A 25,484-nucleotide genomic window follows, 5' to 3' on the forward strand; every position below is an offset into this window, starting at 1 on the left:
TTAACACTATTATAGATCCAGAAGGAAGATATGTCATAGCTCAAATTAATATAAGAGGCAGGATGTGGACTCTCTGTAACATTTATGCTCCAAATGAAAAATATAATAGGTTCTGGACTAAATTGATCCAGGAGTTACTTCCATTTCAAGACAAGAATTTAATAATGGGAGGAGATTTTAACTTAGCCCCTGATCCTATATGTGACAGGTTAGGATTAAACCAGGGCAAGCAATACTCTCAGAATAGACCTCTAGGTAAATTTGAAAGAAAAAAAAATATAAATTAAAAGAACTTTTACAATTAAGGGACATTTGAAGATTACGTAACCCAGATGGTAGGGATTAAACATGTGCTTCGAAAGCTATGCCCACCCTATCAAGAATAGACCTATTTTTAATTTCAAATGCACTTATTCCTAGGATTGCAGGAACTAAAATACACAAAATAATAGTCTCAGATCATGCTCCGGTAGAACTAACAGTTCAAGACAAAGAATCATGTAAAAATAGGAATACATTTAGATTCCCTTTTTATTTATATCCCTTAAATTTTTTTTCAAAATTATGTGATACAGTCACGGAATGATTATGTAAAAGATAATTTAGAGCACTTAAACAAGCCAGAGTTATTTTGGGAAACTGCTAAGGTGGTGGTAGCAGGTAATATAATCTCTTTTGATTCAAATCTGCATAGGAACGCCCGATTGAAGTTGCAAAAACTGCAGGAGAAATTAGCCAGAGTATATCATGATTATTGTAATAAACCGTCGGTAACGTCACGTGAGATATATTGGCGGTGCAAAGAAGAACTAGATGCTCATTTAGCAGAACAATCTGCGCAGGCACAATTAAAAAACAATAGCAGATATTATAGATGGGGAAATAGATCTGGCAAGTTTTTGGCTACCATAATTAAGGCGAGAACAGCGCGTAAATATATAGCTGCCATTAAATATAAAGGCATTATATACAAGACATCGGAGGATATTGTGAATGCTTTTGGTCAATATTTTTCGGAACTATATACCAAACAAGATACGGGTACATCTATTTGGATGGAAACATTTTGGGAAAATATTAAACTCCCTAAGATCTCAGAGGAGCAGCTAGAAAACTTAAATGCTCCAATTACAGTACAAGAAATTGATAAAACAATCTCCTCCTTAGCAAATGGGAAAGCGCCGGGTCCAGATGGATTACCTATAGCGCTATATAAAATATTGAGGGTTCAGATAACTCCATTGTTATGTAGACTTTTTAATGAGTACTTTCAAGAAAGTAAGATACCCTCCCAGTTCTTTTCAAGTGCTTATAGCTCTTTAATTCTAAAGCCCAAAAGACAAGAAGAGCAGCCAGAATCCTATAGACCAATTTCGCTGCTCAATGCTGATTATAAAATATTAATGAAAATACTGGCAGAAAGACTAAAAATAATCCTTCCAGATCTTATTAATCCAGAACAGACAGGGTTCATGTTTGGAAGAACGTCAGTGAAGAATTTAAGAAGAGTATTGCATGTAATTTCTTATTTTTGGGTGGACCCTACCTTGGAGGATACAAGAGTCCTGCCGGAGGCCTTCCTGCTGTCTTTGGACGCAGAGAAGGCCTTCAATAGGATAGAATGGGAGCATTTGTTTCTGACTTTGGAGCGTTTTTGCTTTAAGGGGCCATTTGTATCTTTAGTGCGGAGTATATATTTCAGAATTTCCTTTGGAAAGGGAAAAAAGCAAGAATCGCTCTTAAAAAGTTATATGCGCCATTTTTGAGTGGAGGTTTGGGCTTATCTGATTTTAGGCTTTACAATTGGGCTACTTTACTACGGAATGTTCTAGATTAGCAGTTAAAATCACAACACTTTTATGAGGAGGCATTAGAACAAGCAGTTCTAGGGGAGGTTGGCCTCTCCTTTTTACCATATAGTCAACACAGAGATTTGCCAGTAAATATTCAAGCCCATATTCTATACAAAGATGCTTTAATAGCTTGGAAATTAGAACATAAATATTTGAAACGTACATATCCATTTCCTAGATATATTCCATTGATGGGGAACATTGAATTCCCTCCCGGCCTTGACACAAGTCCTTTCCAATTTTGGAAAACGAAGATACTCCAAACTATTGGAGACAGCTTAGATCCTTTAAATAAAACAGTATTGACTTTTCAAGAATTACAAACCAAATTTGAGTTACCTAGAACTCATTTTTATGCTTACTTGCAAGTACGGCATTATATTATGAATTTAATAAAAAGAGACGCCTCATTCTGGGATATTTCGATTTTTAATTTTTCACAAATTGAATTTGAAAAGGGATCCTTTATGATATCAGGCTTTTATAAAGATCTGAATTACAGAAACCCTAGGGAAGCATTGGAGGCATTAGTAGATAAATGGAGCCTGGATGTTGCAGAGGGTTTAACATCTACACAAATTAGAGATAGTTTAAAGTCAGTTAAAAAGGCAATCTTTTCTATGCCTCTTAGGGAATCGCAACTGAGGCTGTTACATCGAGATTATATAACACCACGTAGAATGACAAAATGGAATCCAGACTGTGCTAACAGATCTAATAAATGTCAAAAGGAAAATGCAGATTTCATCCATTATTTTTACACTTGCCCGAAGATCAAATACTTCTGGTGTAAAGTACAGTATTGGATTAAGCAAAAGCTTAAGATAGACACTTACTTGGGAACATGCCAAATATGTTTGTTCCAATGGGATAGTAGATATTTTGAAGGGCAAAAGTTAGTTGTAGTTATTATTCTTTTAGCTAGGAAATGTATATTAGAACAATGGATTACTAAGAAGGTTCCAACAATCCCGCAATTAAAAAATAAAATTTTGAGACAACTTTGGATCGAACAATGGGACACTAAAATAGATCAATTAATTAGGCTAAAGGGATTCCTTAATAAGTGGCAGATTTATATCAAGGCATTGGATCATAATGTACAGAAATGTATATACCGGACCACGGCAGTCTGTTGGAGTTTACTTGAAATAGACTCTTTCTTTTGTTACTGTTGTTCCAACTTGGGAATCCTTTTAAAAGACTTTTTTACTGTTGTTCTAAACTTGGGAATCCTTTCAAAAGAAGTGAGAGCCGGAATCTCCTTTATTACAGGGCACATTACAAGAGAGGCTTGAATCACCGGGTTTTGCCCTAACCCACTTGAGATAAGATTTACCTGATTCTGACTGCTATAAGGATTAAACACTATCTCATATCAGAATCTAACAAAAGCGACTTTTATAGGCAAATATAACCCAAGTCAGATTGCCTCTACATTTGTATTGCCTTAATTATTCATATATGCTAAATGGTTTAATGCGGCTGTATTTTACATCATATTGATTAAGTTTGATTGTATTATTGTGATCTGAAAGGTGTTGTGATTGAATAGTGTGAGCCACATGCATGACTGAGTTTGTTGATTTTTTATGTTTTAAATTATTGAATAAATTTGAAATGGAATTTACTAAATAGTTTTAGACTATTATTTCCCACTTCCCAGTTCATTTGATGGTATTAGCTTAACCAATATAATTTGGGACACCAATTGTTGGAGGCTGATTAAACTAGACTTAGATAATTAGTTTATTAACCCATTGCTTGGTATACCTAGTGTACTTCTAGCGCCACCTACACTACACGTATTAAAATCCTTTTGAATTCAGTACTACCTAGGAAGGAGGTAGTATAAGAGGTTGGCGACGTGGGTTGAGTCCAGAGCTCCACTTCACTGTTTTATACAATTACTTCATTTCATTTCTTTTCTTCCTAGAAGTGGTAGCGGCAAGGACTTAATAAACATAATAATAATGGATATTTTCTCTTATAGAGATAAACTATACTCTGAACTATCAAAAAAAGAATTTCAAAAATTAGACGAAGAAGCTGATTAGGTTGATATCATAAAATGGGTAGGTGACTTAGAAAAGGTGATGAATAAAGAAATAAGACAAAAGATGGAACTGATTTTCATAGACAGATACCCTGAACAAGACATTATACCTAGAGGCTTGAAATTCAAAAAGAAATGTACTTTTGAATTAAGTGAAGTCTTACAGAATGAATGGGATGAGGTCCTATTAGGAGCCTCTAAAGGATTAATCAAAATTATTAAAAAATCCAGAAATGAGAGTTTAGAGTCTATCAATAATGATATCCTAATGATTAAAGAAAAATTAGATATTGTAAAAGAGGATCAATTGTTAAAGGACAAACAAAAAGTATTAATAGACAGATTGGAAAATGTAAAAAGAGATTTAGTGTTAACCAAGTGTAAGAAGTTTGAGAGAGATTTGAAGGAATCTAACACCCAGACAGAAGATCAAGATATCAATATAAGGAGAGACACAAATTCATTGAGTAGTAATAACAACACTACAGGGTGGGAAGAAGGTAGATATACCAACCAAGATTTTCCTAAAGACCAAAAAAGAGAAAGACAAGGAAATCTTCAGGGAAATGTGCAGGGGAATTTTCAAGGAAACTATAATGACAATAGAAATAATATGAGAGGCTACACATATCAAGATAGAGGCTATAATCAAAGGAGAAGGTATAACCAAGGTTACAACCAGGGCTATAACCAATATATGAGGCCCCACCGTGAGTATATCCAAAATAGACCATATAATCAGGGTAGAGGATATTATCACTATGATAGAAGAGATAATATAGGTTGGAATAGACACCAAAATTTTAATAATTTTAGAGATGAAGCTAGGTATGGAAGGGATGAAAGGAAGGAAATATACCCAGAGAGAGATTACAGGCCAGATAGAATGGACCATAAAGAGAGAATGCATATAGAGAGAAATAATCCATCAAATAGGAGGGAAGACAATAAGGTGGAACCTAAACAGGTGACAATTCCAACACATAATAGATTTGGACCCCTTATGAACACAAATGAGGAACAAACACAATTAACAACAGACGAGTTGGCTTTTTTGGGCCGAAGCCCCCCAAGAGAAGGACCATCATTAAGAAATGTGAAAAATCAAAGATTAGACACACCAAGAATAGGAAAAAGACAAAAAGAGGAGTCAGAGGAGGAAGGGGAAAGAATGGAGGCAAAAAGACAGAAATAGAAACAACTAGTAAAGGGATCTTTAATTTGAGTACAAGAGAATTGAGTAAGGATGAGGAAAGGATCTTAAAGCTGGGGCTTTCTTTTGCACCCTCAAAGCCGCTAAATAAATTTGAAACTCATATAAATGTGAGGAAATACGTGAGAAATCTAACCCTTAAAAGGTTCTTTCTAAAAAATCCTATTGACAGATACAACATTAATGATAATAGTACCAAGAAAGAAGATATGTATCAACATACTTCCCTTAAGATGAAGTCAAATTTCTATCCTAGTAGTGATAAGGGTAGCAACCTAGAAACATTTGAGAAGATGGTCTTAGCTGACCTAAGGAAATTGGAAGGATCAGGAAAACAAAATAAGAAAAATCTAACCAAAAAAGAAAGGGAAATATTGAAGGAACTACAAAGTAATGAAACAATTACCATAAAAATGGCAGATAAAGGGGGAGGGGTGGTAATTTTAGATACCGTAAAGTATAAGGAAGAAGCAGATAGGCTATTAAATGATAAGAAGACATATAGAAAGTTGGTTTTGGACCCAACAAATAAATGCTTAGAGAAATTAAATAGGATACTTTTGAAAGGGAAAGATGAGGGAATTCTAACAGATAAGGAATACACGTATATAAAACCACAATACCCAATAATCCCTATTTTTTACTACTTGCCGAAAGTGCATAAAAGCTTAGTGAATCCCCCCGGAAGACCCATAGTTTCCGGCATAGGATCACTTACAGCCAACTTATCTGAATATGTCGATACATTTCTACAGAAATATGTGGTAAAATTAGATACCTATCTAAAAGACTCGACCAGTCTACTTAAATTACTTAATGAAATAGAATGGAAGAATGATTATCTACTAGCCACCTGTGATGTGGTATCGCTATATACCAATATTAACCACAATCTCGGTATAGAGGCAGTAGAGGGATTTCTACAACAAGACTCTTTTTTTAAAAAAAAGAGCAAGGTACCTTTCTAATAGAATGCATCCGCTTCATTTTAGAACATAACTATTTTTCATTCGACAGTAATTATTATTTGCAAATAGAGGGAACAGCAATGGGCACGAGATTCGCACCGAGCTATGCAAATCTGTTTATGGGAGATTGGGAAAACAGATTTCTCCAGTTTGCGGGGCTCGGTGCAAATCTCGTGCTTTTTAAAAGATATATCGATGATATTATCATCCTATGGAAAGGGAGTGAAGAAGACCTAAGGAATGTGTTTGGAATAATGAATAACAATGATAAAGGATTATCTTTTACCTATCAAATAAGTAAGGACACTATAACATTTCTAGACTTGGATATTAGGGTGGAAAACAATAAACTGATAACAAAGACCCATTTCAAACCAACCGATTCCAATAACTACATCCATGCATCCAGCTGCCACTTTTCAAAGTGGAAAAATAACATTCCAGTAGGACAATGCCTGAGAATTAGGAAGAATTGCACTGAAATAGATGACTTTGAAGAACAAATTAAATTATTAGAGAAGAAATTTGTTGAGAGAGGCTACAAAGAGGAGACTATAAATAATGCTGCCACAAGAGCCAGAAAAACAAATAGGGATACACTACTCACCTATAAAACTAAAGTCAATTCAATTAGAGATGAATATGACGTACCATTCATAACGGAATTCAGTAATGATCACAATAGGATAAGGAAAATACTAAGGAAACACTGGCATATTGTCAAAAGTGACCCTATAGTAGGGGACAAATTACCACCATTTCCTAGAATGGTATTTAAAAAAACAAAAAATCTGAAATCTATGCTGGCCCCAAGCAAATTTAAAAAAGGAAAAATGTATCAGAAAGGCAAAGAAAGGGACTTATGGGGCAAAGAATTAAATGGGTTTTATCCTTGCATCTCATGTAAGTCATGTAAGCATAGCACAAAAAAGAAAAATATCAGTATTCCAGGATTAAATATTCAATATAAAATTAAAGATGTCCTAAGATGTAGCAGTAGGGGTGTTATATATATGTTACAGTGCTCATGTGGTTTGATTTATATTGGAGAAACATCAAGAATGCTATGAGATAGAATCCGTGAGCACCTCTGGCACATTGAAAAAGGCATTCTAGAGACACACTTATATCAGCACTTTAGAGAGGTACATAAAAACAGCACTAAGGACCTCAAATTTTGGGGCCTATGTAAAATAAAAGGTAATTGGAGAGGGGGAAATCTGGACACCTTACTCCTGAAAAAGGAGGCGGAAATGATTTATAATTTTAATACCTTGCACCCGAACTGCCTCAATTCTGAACTGGATATAAATCCATTTTTATCATAATCATAGAAAATAATTTTTTTTTAAATAAGTACCCTGTCTTTATTTGAGTAGATTTTAATCTGGGAATTTTTTCCATCCCATATAAATTAAACTTTTAAATAGATTTTAAACATTTTTTGTAATCAATTAGTATTTCAAACACATAGATGCTTTGATTTGAAACTGTACTGTAAGTTTAGGATTGATGGATATGTCTATAATCTATTTTAAAAGATTATAGCAAGATTATTGTGTGCCACTATAGCATAGTGGTAAAGTTTCAGCTTAACAAGCTGAGTCCCTAAATTCGATTCCCCATAGTAAAAGATCGGTACCCAGCAATATTTAGATTTTAGCTGTAGCTTTATTGTAGTCTGGGACCGAGCAAATGTTTAATTAAAAAGTTTTTTTTTTTTTTTTTTTTATTGTTAACGAATCGAGGCTCAGTAGGAAAAACTTTAGAATATTGAAGAATGAGGTCTTTAAACAATATCTAAGCCACTCCCGATCATTAATAAAGCTAGAAGTCATAAATCAGGGATTCCACTATCTGGATATATTAAACTGTGCTCTAATAGCGAATATCAAACGAGATATAAGTCACAGGAACCAGTAGGTAGGCGTCAAGAACTATAGAATGGGTTGGGTTATGAATGTGATGGATTATATACAATTGGAAGTTTGACATAGATGTATGAGCAGTGAATGGTATAGAGGTAACATCTTAACCCTCAGCTATGGGGATCCTAGGTTCGATCCCCCAGGGGATATATATATATATATATATATATTATTTTTTTTTTTAACAAAATTTTCAATTGATAAATGCAATTTATATGTTTGGTTCTATTATAATTTTAACAAGGCAATAAAGGAGTGTTTAGACAAATTACCCATTTGAGACAATTGGGGTTGTAAGTAAGAAAATTATCAAAGATACGTTTGTCCGTGCGGACATGAGGATCCCACCTTTTAAAGTTTAACTTCCAGAGTGACCGGAGGAAGTGAAAAAATGGGAAAAAAACAACAAATCAAAGGCAATTAGGGGAGATATAAGGCAGACCTGACTCTCACACAGGATCTTGAAAAAGCCCCACACCTTAGGGGTGAAACGCGTAGAAAGGTTTTCAAAGAGGACACACAGCGCTAACCCACTCTGCGTACAGAGTACTTGAAGAGCAGAGAATCGCTTTAGGCTGCAAGTCCGGATACAAAGGTAACTGAGGTAAGACTTGCGCAAGTGAAGACAGTTACGTTTTGGGACCCGGAGGTCCGTTACTCATCCAAAAGAGCAAATCCACACAGGAGCTGACATACTCGGAAGAGGAGAAGCAGGTGAGAGTGTCTGTACTGATATCAGTTCCCCCTGCTAAGTTACACCTATACCGGACCACGGCAGTTTACTTGAAATAGACTCTTTCTTTTGTTACTGTTGTTCCAACTTGGGAATCCTTTTAAAAGACTTTTTTACTGTTGTTCTAAACTTGGGAATCATTTCAAAAGAAGTGAGAGCCGGAATCTCCTTTATTACAGGGCACATTACAAGAGAGGCTTGAATCACCGGGTTTTGCCCTAACCCACTTGAGATAAGATTTACCTGATTCTGACTGCTATAAGGATTAAACACTATCTCATATCAGAATCTAACGAAAGCGACTTTTATAGGCAAATATAACCCAAGTCAGATTGCCTCTACATTTGTATTGCCTTAATTATTCATATATGCTAAATGGTTTAATGCGGCTGTATTTTACATCATATTGATTAAGTTTGATTTTATTATTGTGATCTGAAAGGTGTTGTGATTGAATAGTGTGGGCCACATGCATGACTGAGTTTGTTGATTTTTAAGTTTTAAATTATTGAATAAATTTGAAATGGAATTTACTAAATAGTTTTAGAATATTATTTCCCACTTCCCAGTTCATTTGATGGTATTAGCTTAACCAATATTATTTGGGACACCAATTGTTGGAGGCTGATTAAACTAGACTTAGATAATTAGTTTATTAACCCATTGCTTGGTATACCTAGTGTACTTCTAGCGCCACCTACACTCCACGTATTAGAAATGTATATATTACCATGACTTTGTAATTACAGGCTGTGCTAGTCACAATTTGCATACCTCTAGCTCATTGCATATTTTATCAACTTTATGTGTGCCATTATGTTAAGTTAGTTTAAGCAGCTCTGGCACATATATATGTCTATTTGTTTAATGGTTTTATTTCACCCCTTGTATACCTCAGTCTTATCTCTGTAATATTTTGATGTTTTGTTTCTGCATGAATGACCCTTAGCTCAAATGTCCACAAATGCACCCTCCCACTCCTTTAAAACACTTTTGCTGGCCCATTATTAACCTAATATATCTCTCTCCTTCAGCTTGATTTGGAAAATATCCTCTCCCAGAATTCACAGAAAATACACAGATTTTTACACTCAGCTGTTTCAACTGTCCTCTGCTAACTTACAACAGGTAGCCTTCTGGAAAACAGAAAACCCCTAAACTGCTGCCCCTAACACCGCCGACCCCTATATTTATTAACCCCTAACCTTCCCCCCACAACGTCACCGCCAGCTACCTACAATAATTAACCCCTAATCTGCCGACCGCCACCTACGTTATACTTATGTACCCCTAATCTGCTGCCCCTAACACCGCCGACCCCTATATTATATTTATTAACCCCTAATCTGCCCCCCTCAATGTCGCCTCCACCTGCCTACACTTATTAACCCCTAATCTGCCGAGCGGACCACACCGCTACTATAATAAAGTTATTAACCCCTAATCCGCCTCACTCCCGCCTCAATAACCCTATAATAAGTAGTATTAACCCCTAATCTGCCCTCCCTAACATCGCCGACACCTAACTTCAATTATTAACCCCTAATCTGCCGACCGAATCTCGCCGCTACTGTAATAAATGGATTAACCCCTAAAGCTAAGTCTAACCCTAACCCTAACACCCCCCTAAGTTAAATATAATTTAAATCTAACGAAATAAATTAACTCTTATTAAATAAATTATTCCTATTTAAATCTAAATACTTACCTGTAAAATAAACCCTAATATAGCTACAATATAAATTATAATTATATTATAGCTATTTTAGGATTTATATTTATTTTACAGGTAGCTTTGTATTTATTTTAACCAGGTACAATAGCTATTAAATAGTTAAGAACTATTTAATAGCTAAAATAGTTAAAATAATTACAAATTTACCTGTAAAATAAATCCTAACCTAAGTTACAATTAAACCTAACACTACACTATCAATAAATAAATTAAATAAAATGCCTACAATTACCTACAATTAAACCTAACACTACACTATCAATAAATTAAATAAATACAATATCTACAAATAAATACAATTAAATAAACTAACTAAAGTACAAAAAATAAAAAAAAACTAAGTTACAAAAAATAAAAAAATATTTACAAACATTAGAAAAATATTACAACAATTTTAACCTAATTACACCTACTCTAAGCCCCCTAATAAAATAACAAAGCCCCCCAAAATAAAAAAATGCCCTACCCTATTCTAAATTACAAAAGTTCAAAGCTCTTTTACCTTACCAGCCCTGAACAGGGCCCTTTGCGGGGCATGCCCCAAGAAATTCAGCTCTTTTGCCTGAAAAAAAACACATACAATACCCCCCCCAACATTACAACCCACCACCCACATACCCCTAATCTAACCCAAACCCCCCTTAAATAAACATAACACTAAGCCCCTGAAGATCTTCCTACCTTGTCTTCACCTCACCGGGTATCACACCGATCCGTCCTGGCTCTGATATCTTCATCCAACCCAAGCGGGGGCTAGACATCCATCATCCGACGGCTGAAGAAGTCCAGAAGAGGGTCCAAAGTCTTCATCCTATCCGGAAAGAAGAGTAGATCCGGACCGGCAACCATCTTCTTCCAAGCGGCATCTTCTATCTTCATCCGATGAGGACCGGCTCCATCGTGAAGACCTCCAGCGTGGACCCATCTTCTTCCGACGATGTCCAACTGAAGAATGACGGTTCCTTTAAGGGACGTCATCCAAGATGGCGTCCCTCGAATTCCGATTGGCTGATAGGATTCTATCAGCCAATCGGAATTAAGGTAGGAAAATTCTGATTGGCTGATGGATACAGCCAATCAGAATCAAGTTCAATCCTATTGGCTGATCCGATCAGCCAATCAGATTGAGCTCGCATTCTATTGGCTGATCGGAACAGCCAATAGAATGAGAGCTCAATCTGATTGGCTGATCGGATCAGCCAATCGGATTGAACTTGATTCTGATTGGCTGATTCCATCAGCCAATCAGAATTTTCCTACCTTAATTCCGATTGGCTGATAGAATCCTATCAGCCAATCGGAATTCGAAGATGGATCCGGAAGAAAGAAGATTGAAGATGCCGTTGATAGAAGACTTCAGCCGGATCATGGACCTCTTCAGCTCCCGCTTGGATGAAGACTTCAGCCGGATCATGGACATCTTCAGCCCCCCGCTTGGGCTTGGATCAAGACATCGGAGGAGCTCTTCTGGATCGATCGGTGAACCTGGTATGGTGAAGATAAGGTAGGAAGATCTTCAGGGGCTTAGTGTTAGGTTTATTTAAGGGGGGTTTGGGTTAGATTAGGGGTATGTGGGTGGTGGGTTGTAATGTTGTGGGGGGGGTATTGTATGTGTTTTTTTTACAGGCAAAAGAGCTGAATTCTTTGGGGCATGCCCCGCAAAGGGCCCTGTTCAGGGCTGGTAAGGTAAAAGAGCTTTGAACTTTAGTAATTTAGAATAGGGTAGGGCATGTTTTTATTTTGGGGGTCTTTGTTATTTTATTAGGGGGCTTAGAGTAGGTGTAATTAGTTTAAAATTGTTGTAATATTTTTCTGATGTTTGTAAATATTTTTTTATTTTTTGTAACTTAGTTCTTTTTTATTTTTTGTACTTTAGTTAGTTTATTTCATTGTATTTAATTGTAGGTATTGTATTTAATTAATTTATTGATAGTGTAGTGTTAGGTTTAATTGTAGGTAATTGTAGGTATTTTATTCAATTAATTTATTGATAGTGTAGTGTTAGGTTTAATTGTAACTTAGGTTAGGATTTATTTTACAGGTAATTTTGTAATTATTTTAACTATTTTAGCTATTGTACCTGGTTAAAATAAATACAAAGTTACCTGTAAAATTAATATAAATCCTAAAATAGCTATAATATAAATATAATTTATATTGTAGCTATATTAGGATTTATTTTACAGGTAAGTATTTAGCTTTAAATAGGAATAATTTATTTAATAAGAGTTAATTAATTTCGTTAGATTTAAATTATATTTAACTTAGGGGGGTGTTAGTGTTAGGGTTAGACTTAGCTTTAGGGGTTGAACTTGATTCTGATTGTGTAAGGAATCCACTCCTGGTTTTCATTATTACTGCAGCTTACCTTCCACCTTGAATCCCTATGCAGCGACATATACAATTCCATATGTAGTACCAACCAGATAACTGCTTGCCCTCATACTTAAAAGTATTACAACCGGGATTCCACCTTGAATCAGACATAAAAATATATAGCAAAGTCCACAAGAAAGTGGTCAAAGCTCCAATAAACAGAACATAATTGTTAAGAGTACAAGTTCCCTATTGGACTTCTACAAAATACTCTCAACAGAGAATCATTCTAGTTGAATCACACCCAGTGTATGTTACAACTATCTTTCCAAATTCATGATTATTGGAATAAAACCAATTGACCTAAACCTGTATTTTTAACTTAATTGTATTTGTGTAGATTTTGTTTGTGTTTTTATTTTTTAAATTATCCAATAAAGGTTATATTTTAAAAATCTGAGCGCACTTCCTTCTCTAGTATACCTATATATTGTCCAACAACTGCCACCATCAGTTAGGGAAAGAGTGCTGAACAAGTGTACATTTTTTTCAATCTTAGGATTGATTTTGTTCTTACCTTCCCACCTGTATTTAAAGGGCCACTAAACCCAAAATCTTTCTTTCATGATTCAGATAGAACATACACATTTAAACAACATTACAATTTACTTCTATTATTTATTTTGCTTCATTTTTTAGATATCCTTATTTGAAGAAAAAGAAATGCACATGGGTGAGCCAATCACATGAGGCTTCCATGTGCAGCAACCAATCAGCAGCTTCTGAGCATATCTAGATATGCTTTTCAGCTAAGAATATCAAGAGAATAAAACAAATTAGATAATAGAAGTAAATTAGAAAGATGTTTAAAAATGCATTCTCTTTTTGAATCATAAAAGAAAAAATGTGGGTTTTATGTCCCTTTAAGTCATGTCTCCGCCCCAAACAAGTGCTTAGTTATTAAGTTCATGTCAGCTAAGCTCTATGCATTGTTTGCTGAACCTGTGTATAGAATCAGGAATTTGAAAATATATAATACCCAAAGTTATTGGATTTACAAATACCAGCTGCAGCTGGTCCATTGAACAACTTATACTGCCTGACTGATTTGATTCCCCTAAGTTTGCACTACTTGTTCCACTACAGTCAGCACAAGCTCTTACCCTGGGGACTGGATCTGTTTCCATAGACACATACAACCCAGGACACTCCGGAATATCGCAAGGAGTAACCGCAAGTAATTTAAAACCGAAAGTTGCCTTTTAAAACGGTACCAGGTCTACCTAACCGCATTACTAAGCAGTTCGCTACCTTTGCTTCATTTCCATAAGTGTAAAAAGCTGACTTCACTGTAACGCTATGGACCTGCTCTGACGTCACCCGCTGGGGAAACTCCTGTGATTCAGTCACGCCCCTGTCAGCAGCTGCAAGGTTCTGCGCTCTGTCTCACTACACCTCGGGCGGATACTACAGCTGTCAGCTACTGCAGCGGCTAGACCTCATTCACACGCTGTCTGTTGGCAACTAAGTAACATTATTGTAATCCTATCATTGCCTAATTTTGATACTTAAAGGGAGATGAAACCCACATTTTTTCTTTCATGATTTAGAAAGATAGTGCAATTTTAAACATCTTTCTAATTTGCTTCTATTATCTAATTTGTTTTATTCTCTTGATATTCTTTTGCTGAAAAGTATATCTAGATATGCTCAGTAGCTGCTGATTGGTTGCTGCACATAGAACCATCGTGTGATTGGCTCACCCATGTGCATTGCTTTTTCTTCAACTAAGGATATCTAAAAAACGAAGCAAAATAAATAATAGAACTAAATTGTAATGTTGTTTAAATTTGTATGCTCTATCTGAATCATGAAAGAAAGATTTTGGGTTTAGTGGCCCTTTAACTTAAAGTCATTGAACTTGCTTCACTGTTACTGAACAGAATATTGCTACATACCTACAGTAGTCATATTCCACATATATTTTACACTTCATTTCATCATAGAGAAAACTCACTCTGAATCATCACAGCCTATGCTGAAATAATAGTCTGTATTTCAGAGTGGAACATTCATACTACTAATACTCCGGCAGTTGAGATCCAGCACAAGAAACTCCATTACAGATTGGCTCATTCCATCAGCCAATCAGAATTTTCCTACCTTAATTCCGATTGGCTGATAGAATCCTATCAGCCAATCGGAATTCGAGGGACGCCATCTTGGATGACGTCCCTTAAAGGAACCGTCATTCTTCAGTTGGACGTCGTCGGAAGAAGATGGGTCCGCGCTGGAGGTCTTCACGATGGAGCCGGTCCTCATCGGATGAAGATAGAAGGTGCCGCTTGGAAGAAGATGGTTGCCGGTCCGGATCTACTCTTCTTCCCGGATAGAATGAAGACTTTGGACCCTCTTCTGGACTTCTTCAGTCGTCGGATGATGGATGTCTAGCCCCCGCTTGGGTTGGATGAAGATATCGGAGCCAGGACGGATCAGTGTGATACCCGGTGAGGTGAAGACAAGGTAGGAAGATCTTCAGGGGCTTAGTGTTAGGTTTATTTAAGGGGGGTTTGGGTTAGATTAGGGGTATGTGGGTGGGGGGTTGTAATGTTGGGGGGGTATTGTATGTGTTATATTTACAGGCAAAAGAGCTGAATTTCTTGGGGCATGCCCCGCAAAGGGCCCTGTTCAGGGCTGGTAAGGTAAAAGAGCTTTGAACTTTTGTAATTTAGAATAGGGTAGGGCATTTTTTTATTTTGGGGGGCTTTGTTATTTTATTAGGGGGCTTAGAGTAGGTGTAATTAGTTTAAAATTGTTGTAATATTTTTCTAATGTTTGTAAATATTTTTTATTTTTTGTACTTTAGTTAGTTTATTTAATTGTATTTATTTGTAGATATTGTATTTAATTAATTTATTGATAGTGTAGTGTTAGGTTTAATTGTAGGTAATTGTAGGTATTTTATTTAATTTATTTATTGATAGTGTAGTGTTAGGTTTAATTGTAACTTAGGTTAGGATTTATTTTACAGGTAAATTTGTAATTATTTTAACTATTTTAGCTATTAAATAGTTCTTAACTATTTAATAGCTATTGTACCTGGTTAAAATAAATACAAAGTTACCTGTAAAATAAATATAAATCCTAAAATAGCTATAATATAATTATAATTTATATTGTAGCTATATTAGGGTTTATTTTACAGGTAAGTAATTAGATTTAAATAGGAATAATTTATTTAATAAGAGTTAATTTATTTCGTTAGCTTTAAATTATATTTAACTTTGGGGGGTGTTAGGGTTAGGGTTAGACTTAGCTTTAGGGGTTAATCCATTTATTACAGTAGCGGCGAGATTCGGTCAGCAGATTAGGGGTTAATAATTGAAGTTAGGTGTCGGCGATGTTAGGGAGGGCAGATTAGGGGTTAATACTATTTATTATTAATATAATTAATTTATTATTAATTAGGGTTATTGAGGCGGGAGTGAGGCGGATTAGGGGTTAATAACTTTATTATAGTAGCGGTGCGGTCTGCTTGGCAGATTAGGGGTTAATAAGTGTAGGCAGGTGGAGGCGACATTGAGGGGGGCAGATTAGGGGTTAATAAATATAATATAGGGGTCGGCGGTGTTAGGGGCAGCAGATTAGGGGTACATAAGTATAACGTAGGTGGCGGTCGGCAGATTAGGGGTTAATTATTGTAGGTAGCTGGCGGCGACGTTGTGGGGGGCAGGTTAGGCATTAATAAATATAATATAGGGGTCGGCGGTGTTAGGGGCAGCAGATTAGGGGTACATAAGTATAACGTAGGTGGCGGTGGGCAGATTAGGGGTTAAAAAAATGTAATCGAGTGGCGGCGATGTGGGGGGACCTCGGTTTAGGGGTACATAGGTAGTTTATGGGTGTTAGTGTACTTTAGAGCACAGTAGTTAAGAGCTTTATAAACCGGCGTTAGCCCAGAAAGCTCTTAACTACTGACTTTTTTCTGCGGCTGGAGTTTTGACGTTAGATTTCTAACGCTCACTTCAGACACGACTCTAAATACCGGAGTTAGAAAGATCCCATTGAAAAGATAGGATACGCAATTGACGTAAGGGAATCTGCAGTATGGAAAAGTCGCCGCTGAAAAGTGAGCGTTAGACCCTTTCCTGACTGACTCCAAATACCGGTGGTAGCCTAAAACCAGCGTTAGGAGCCTCTAACGCTGGTTTTCACGGCTACCGCCAAACTCTAAATCTAGGCCAGAGAGAGAGGGTAACAGAAACGTCTAAGGCATTAGTTACACTAAATGAATAAAGTATATCTTGGTTGTGGTGTTATTATATATATGTGAGCATGGAAACGTCAGATGTTTGGACGCTAATTTTTCCTTTGTTTAAAGCATATTATACCTCTCTCTTTAAAATAAATATAAATAAAAAAAAATAAAAAAACGAACACCTGCGGTTGCAGAATGGCGATCACTATAACGCAATCCCCACTGATGTCTATGGGGACAAGAAGGTTACGTAAAAACCTAACAACCTAACTAAACCACCTAGACTAAATACCCCTAAACCGCCGCCCCCCGCATTGCTAACACCTAAATAAACCTATTAACCCCTAAACAGCTGGCCTCCCACATTGCAACTACTATAATAAAGTTATTAACCCCTTAACCACCGCCCCCCCACATCACAACTATTATAATAGAGCTATTAACCCCTAAACCACCGGCCCCACACAGCACAACTACTAAACTAAACCTATTAACCCATAAACCGCCGGCCCCCATATCGCAACTACGAAACTAAACCTATTAACCCCTAAACCACCGGCCCGGCACACACCACAACTACTAAACTAAACCTATTAATCCCTAAACCGCCAGCCACCCATATCACAACTACTAATCTAAACCTATTAACCCCTAAACCGCCGCCCCCACATTGGGACACACTAAATTAAACTATTAACCCCTAATCCTAAACCCCATAACTTTAAATTAAAGTTACAATATAACTATCTTAAAATAAATAAAAACTTACCTGTGAAATAAAAAACCTAAGCTTAAACTATAAATAAACATAACTATTTTTAAAAAATAAAATAAACGAAAAATAAAAAAACTAAGTTACAAAATTAAAAAATCCTAACACTATGAAAAAATAAAACAAACACTAAAATTAAAAAAAAATAAAAGTGACATTTTTCAATTTTTTTAATAAGCTTATAACTGTTCTTCTATATAAACCATTGAATATCATTTGATTGGTGAGACTATTTATCCATATACGCAGTAATTTGTTATCCCCTGTGTGTGCAATATTAGTCTAAAAACACAATTTGCTTTTTAGGATTGTTTTTAATTCTATGGGAGACGTCCCTTATTTTAATATTTAACATGTATATGATTTTCGGTGAATAAATATTTCTTTCATGTAATTGGCAAGAGTCCATGAGCTAATGACGTATGGGATATACAATCCTACCAGGAGGGGCAAAGTTTCCCAAACCTCAAAAATGCCTATAAATACACCCCTCGCCACACCCAAAATTCAGTTTTTCAAGCGTTGCCTCCTATGGAGGTTGTGAAGTAAGTTTGTGCTAAGATTTCTACCTTGATATGCGCTTCTCAGCATTTTTGAAGCCCAATTCCTCTCAGAGTACAGTGAATGTCAGAGGGATGTGAAGGGAGTATCACCTATTAAATGCAATGGTTTTCCTCACGGGGATCTATTTCATAGGTTATCTGTTATCGGTCATAGAGATTCATCTCCTACCTCCCTTTTCAGATCAACGATATACTCTCATATTCCATTACCTCTACTGATAACAGTTTCCGTACTGGTTTGGCTATCTGCTATATGTGGATGGGTGTCTTTGGTAAGTATGTTTTCATTTACTTAAGACACTCTTAGCTATGGTTTGGCACTCTATGTATTTATATAAAGTTCTGAATATATGTATTGTACTTATATTTGCCATGATTCAGGTTCAGTATATTTCCTTTTGCATACTGTCAGTTTCATATCTGGGAAATGCATTTTTTAGGAAAATTATTTCTTACCTGGGGTATAGTCTGTTTTTCAAATTGACTCTCTTTAAATTTGCGGGCAGGATTAGGCTTGCGAGGGCGCAAAATGCCAAAATTTATTGCGTCATTTTTGGCGCAAGATATTTTTGGCGTGAAGTTACGTTCGTTGACGCAAATTCGTCATTTCAAGCGTCTTAGTTGGTGCCGAGTCCTTCACAAGGTTGCGTCATCTATGACGCGAGTGTTTCGTTTCTGGACGTTTTTGGCGCCAAAAAATATTTTTCTGTTTGTTGTGCGTCATTCTTGGCGCCAAATGCCTTTTTCTATGTCAGAGGGCTATGCTGTTTTTTCCCATTCCTGAAACTATCATATAAGGAAAGTGATAATTTTGCTTTATATGTTTTTTTTTCTCTTACATTTGCAAGATGTCTCAATCTGATCCTGTCTCAGAATCTACTGCTGGATCCCTGCTGCATGATATCAGTTCTACCAAAGCTAAGTGCATTTGTTGTATACTTGTGGAGACTATACCTCCAGCTGTGGTTTGTAATAGTTGTCATGATAAACTTTTACATGCAGAAAATGTTTCCATCAGTAGTAGTTCATTACCTGTTGCTGGTCCCTCAACATCTAATGCTCAGGATATACCTGTAAATTTAAGAGAATTTATTTCTGATTCCATTCAGAAGGCTTTGTCTGCCATTCCGCCTTCTAATAAACATAAAAGGTCTTTTAAAACTTCTCATAGAGTTGATGAAATTTCAAATGACCGACAACATACTGATTTATCTTTTTCTGATGAGGATCTATCTGATTTACAAGATCCTGCCTCAGATATTGACACTGACAAATCCTCTTATTTATTTAAAATGGAGTATATTCGATCTTTATTAAAAGAAGTCTTGAATACATTAGATATGGAGGAAACTAGTCCTCTTGATATTAAAACTAGTAAGCGTTTAAATTCTGTTTATAAACCTCCTGTGGTTATTCAAGAGGTTTTTCCAGTTCCTGATGCTTTTTCAGATATGATTTCTAAGGAATGGAATAGGCCTGATACTTCTTTTATTCCTTCTTCAAGGTTTAAAAATTTGTATCCTTTGCCAACTGATAGATTGGAGTTTTGGGAAAATATCCCTAAAGTTGATGGGGCGATCTCTACTCTTGCTAAACGTACTACTTTTCCTACGGAAGATAGTACTTCTTTTGAAGATCCTTTAGATAGGAAACTTGAATCTTATCTAAGGAAGGCTTATTTATATTCAGGTCATCTTCTTAGGCCTGCAATTTCTTTGGCTGATGTTGCAGCTGCTTCAACTTTTTGGTTGGCAACTTTAGCGCAACAAGTATCGGATCATAATTTGTCTAGCATTGTTAAATTAATTCAACATGCTAATAATTTCATTTGTGATGACATTTTTGATATCATCAAAATTGATGTTAGATATATGTCTTTAGCTATTTTAGCTAGAAGAGCTTTATGGCTTAAATCTTGGAATACTGATATGACTTCTAAGTCCAGATTGCTATCTCTTTCTTTCCAAGGTAATAAATTATTTGGTTCTCAGTTGGATTCAATAATTTCAACTGTCACTGAGGGGAAGGGAGCCTTTTTGCCCCAGGATTAAAAGTCTAGGGGTAAATTTAAAGCTTCTAACCATTTTCGTTCCTTTCGACTTAATAAGGAACAGAAATCTAATCCTTCCCCAAAGGAATCTGTTTCCAATTGGAAGCCTTACTCAATTTTGAATAAATCCAAGCCATTTAAGAGATCAAAACCAGCCCCCAAGTCTGCATGAGGGTGCGGCCCTCATTCCAGCTCAGCTGGTAGGGGGGCAGATTAAAGTTTTTCAAAGATGTTTGGATCAATTCAGTCCAAAATCATTGGATTCAGAATATTGTCTCTCATGGGTACCGAATAGATTTCAGAGTAAGACCGCCTGTGAGAAGATTTTTTCTCTCACGCATTCTAGCAAACCCAGAAAAGGCTCAGGCTTTCCTGGAGTGTATTTCAGACCTGGAGTTATCAGGGGTAATCATGCCAGTTCCGTTTCAGGAATAGGGTCTGGGGTTTTATTCAAATCTATTCATTGTCCCAAAGAAAGAAAATTCATTCAGACCAGTTCTGGATCTAAAGATTTTGTACCAACTTTCAAAATGGTGACTATAAGGACTATTCTGCCTTTTGTTCAGCAAGGACATTATATGTCCACAATTGACTTACAGGATGCATTTCTTCATATTCCGATTCATCCGGATCACTATCAGTTCCTGAGATTCTCTTTTCTAGATAAGCATTACCAATTTGTTGCTCTTCCTTTTGGCCTAGCAACAGCTCCAAGAATCTTTTCAAAGGTTCTCGGTGCCCTACTCTCTGTAATCAGAGAGCGGGGCATTGCAGTGTTTCCTTATTTGGACAATATCTTGGTACTAGCTCAGTCTTTACGTTCTGCAGAATCTCACATGAATCAACTAGTGTTGTTTCTTCAAAGACATTGTTGGAGGATCAATTTACCAAAACGTTCTTTGATTCCTCAGTCAAGGGTCACCTTTTTAGGTTTCCAGATAGATTCAGTGTCCATGACTTTGTCTCTAACAGACAAGAGACATTTAAAATTGGTTACAGCCTGTCAGAACCTTCAGTCTCAGTCATACCCTTCAGTAGCTATGTGCATGGAGGTTTTAGGTCTTATGACTGCAGCATCAGACGCGATCCCCTTTGCTCATTTTCATATGAGACCTCTCCAGCTTTGTATGCTGAATCAATGGTGCAGGGATTATACAAGGATGTCACAATTAATATTCTTAAATCCCAATGTTCGACTTTCTCTGACTTGGTGGTTAGATCACCATCGTATAATTATAGGGGCCTTTTTTGTTCGTCCCTGTTTAAGAAACTCTCACAGCACAAGGAGTTTGGAAATCTCAAGAGGCGAGATTACCAATCAATATTTTGGAACTGTGTGATTCTCAGGGCTCTTCAGTTTTGGCCTCTGTTGAAGAGAGAACCATTCATTTGTTTTCAGACAGACAATGTCACAATTGTGGCATATGTCAATCATCAGGGTGGGACTTACAGTCCTCAAACTATGAAAGAAGTATCCCAGATACTTGTTGGACGGAATCCAGCTCTTGTCTAATTTCTGTGGTTCATATCCCAGGTATAGACAATTGGGAAGTGGATTATCTCAGTCATCAGACTTTACATCCGGGAGAGTGGTCTCTCCACCTAGATGTGTTTTCTCAAATTGTTCAGATGTGGGGGCTTCCAGAAATAGATCTGATGGCATCTCATCTAAACAAGAAACTTCCCAGGTACCTGTCCAGGTCCAGGGATCCTAAGGCGGAAGCAGTGGATGCGTTGACACTTCCTTGGTGTTATCAACCTGCTAATATTTTCCCGCCTCTAGTTCTACTTCCAAGAGTGATCTCGAAAATCATCATGGAGCAATCTTTGTGCTGCTGGTGGCTCCAGCATGGCCTCACAGGTTTTGGTATGCGGATCTTGTTCGGATGTCCAGTTGCCAACCTTGGCCACTTCCCTTAAGGCCAGACCTTCGATCTCAAGGTCTGTTTTTCCATCAGGATATCAAATCATTAAATTTGAAGGTATGGAAATTGAACGCTTTGTGCTTAGTCATAGAGGTTTCTTTGACTCAGTGATTAATACTATGATACTGGCTTGTAAATCTGTTTCTAGAAAGATTTATTATCGAGTTTGGAAGACTTACATTTCATGGTGTTCTTCTCATAAATTTTCTTTTAGACTTCCTAGAATTTTACAGTTTCTTCAGGATGGTTTGGATAAAGGTTTGTCTGCAAGTTCCTTGAAAGGACAAATATCTGCTCTTTCTGTTTTATTCCACAGAACAATTGCTAAACTTCCTGATATTCACTGTTTTGTACAGGCTTTGGTTCATATCAAGCCTGTCATTAAATCAATCTCTCCTCCTTGGAGTTTTAATTTGGTTTTGAAGGCTTTACAGGCTCCTCCATTTGAGCCTATGCATTCTTTGGAAATTAAACTGCTTTCTTGGAAAGTGTTGTTCCTTTTGTCCATCTCTTCTGCTAGAAGAGTTTCTGAATTATCTGCTCTCTCTTGTGAATCTCCTTTTCTAATTTTACATCAGGATGAGGCAGTTTTGCGGACTTCATTTAAATTCTTACCTAAGGTTGTGAATTCTAACATTAGTGGAGAAATAGTTGTACCTTCTTTGTGTCCTAATCCTAAGAATTCTTTGGATGTGGTGAGATCTCTTAAATATTATGTTGAAGCTACTAAAGATTTCCGGAAGACTTCTAGTCTATTTGTTATCTTTTCTGGTTCCAGGAAAGGTCAGAAGGCTTCTGCCATTTCTTTGTCTTCATGGTTAAAGTTTTTGATTCATCAAGCTTTTTGGAGTTGGGTAAAACCCCGCCTCAGAGAATTACAGCTCATTCTACTAGATCAGTTTCCACTTCTTGGGCTTTTAAGAATGAAGCTTCAGTTGATCAGATTTGCAAAGCAGCAACTTGGTCTTCTTTGCATTCTTTTATTAATTTCTACCATTTTGATGTATTTATTTCTTTGGAAGCAGTTTTTGGTAGAAAAGTTCTTCAGGCAGCTGTTTCAGTTTGATTCTTCTGCTTCTAACTTAAGTTGTTTTTATTTTTTATCCCTCCCTCTCTAGTGACTCTTGCGTGGAGTTCCACATCTTGGGTATTGCTATCCCATACATCACTAGCTCATGGACTCTTGCCAATTACATGAAAGAAAACATAATTTATGTAAGAACTTACCTGATAAATTCATTTCTTTCATATTGGCAAGAGTCCATGAGGCCCACCAGTTTTTTATGGTGGTTATGATTTTTTTGTATAAAGCACAATTATTTCCAAATTCCTTTGTTGATGCTTTTTACTCCTTTCTTTATCCCCCCACTTCTTGGCTATTCATTAAACTGAATTGTGGGTGTGGTGAGGGGTGTATTTATAGGCATTTTTGAGGTTTGGGAAACTTTGCCCCTCCTGGTAGGATTGTATATCCCATACGTCACTTGCTCATTGACTCTTGCCAATATGAAAGAAATTAATTTATCAGGTAAGTTTTTACATAAATTATGTTTTTTAACAGTGAAATTGTAGTCACTATGTTAAAGTCTGACTTTTTATAAAAGGTCTGTTGTATATATAGAGCAATCTCTCAGTTAACTACTGACTTAACAGTCTTTATACTCTGTGATATCTTAAGCTCATTTGTAGCGCCCTCTAAATATCCTTTATCACTTAAAAATACAGAAGCAAAGGTAGGATGTTTGCTACATTTTTATTTCAGTAAAATATAAAATAGAATAGTTAAAGGGATAGAAAGGTCAAAATCGAAATGCGTGTGGGTACATTTCAATATTAAATACAAGCATTTTTGCAATATACTTCCATTAGGAAAAATGCTTCTAGTAAAATGTATTACTGTTTTTAGCAGCATATGCACATATGCTGTGAGGGCCCGTGCACCAACGTTCAAGCACCACACCTTCTCAGAGAGTCAGCATTGGCTTGTATGACACTGGAACAATATAAACCACCACCAGGTCTCTGGTGCACAGGCAAACACATCATATGTGCATATGCCACTGAAAAACAACAATTTTTACTAGAATCATTCTTGCTAATGCAAAATGTTGGCACTTCTATCCCTTTAAGGTGAATTAACTTAGGAAAAACTTTGTATAACACATGCAATTATTTCTTCAAAAAGAGAGATACTGTTCTTACCTTGAAACTTTGTTTACCATATAGAGGAGAGCACTAAGAGGCAGCACAGATATAAGGAACCAAGGAAAGACTATGCTAATAATACTGATGCAAAAGACAACAAGTATCAAATTCTGCATAAGTTGCTCCATATCGTATGGAAGACGGGCATCAACTAAAATAAGAACAAGAAATCAAGAAAAAAATATATATACTATGGCCGTTGCAACTTACAGAAAGTTAATTTTTTTAATTAAATTTAAAATATTATAAAAACAAAATAACAATAGCACCATGTAAAGCAGTGACATTTTAGGGGAACACTTTAAATTTGGCTGATACTCATTGCATACGTTAATCACAATAAAAAAAAATGAATGCATTACCCATGGCTTCAAATTCCAGAATTCACAGACATAATGCCATAATAATAATAAAGTATTTTTCATAATCCATTGATGGTATCACAACTAAGAATTATGGACTTCCCATAGAAACCAATTGTAAAATGAATTTAGGATAATTTGAGCAAGTGTCAATCTGATCACTTAAAAGGACATTGTACACTAGATTTTTCTTTGCATAAATTCGTTGTAGATGATCCATTTATATAGCTAATCTGGGGGTGTTTTTCTAAAAATGTATAGTTTATCTTACTTTTAAATAACATTGTGCTGATTTTCAGACTCCTAACCAAGCCCTAAGATGTAGATGTATACTGATGTATACAGACTTCAGACTGCTTCTGTTTGTATAATGGGTCTTTTCATATGCAAGGGAGGGGGGTCTGCTCTAAACTCATTTAAGTGGGTGTTCCAGACTAATCTCATCAACAGTGCCAAATTAAGAACTTCTAAGTAAGTTTTTAAAAGGTTTTATACTGAATTTTCAGTATCTGTGCATATTAATCTTTATAGTAGTGTCTATTACATG

General features: G+C 36.2%; 1 protein-coding gene across 1 annotated transcript in view; it reads right to left on the reverse strand.

Moving 5' to 3' along the window:
- LOC128654044 (ATP-binding cassette sub-family C member 5) overlaps nucleotides 1–25,484 on the reverse strand; it is a 432,957-nt gene that overhangs the window by 148,507 nt on the left and 258,966 nt on the right. The window contains exon 20 of the mRNA XM_053707695.1: nucleotides 24,573–24,726. Within this exon, the coding sequence (XP_053563670.1) occupies nucleotides 24,573–24,726 (154 nt within the window). The remainder of the gene's footprint in view (nucleotides 1–24,572; nucleotides 24,727–25,484) is intronic.

This window comes from Bombina bombina, chromosome 3, assembly GCF_027579735.1.
Source record: "Bombina bombina isolate aBomBom1 chromosome 3, aBomBom1.pri, whole genome shotgun sequence".
NCBI lineage: Eukaryota > Metazoa > Chordata > Amphibia > Anura > Bombinatoridae > Bombina > Bombina bombina.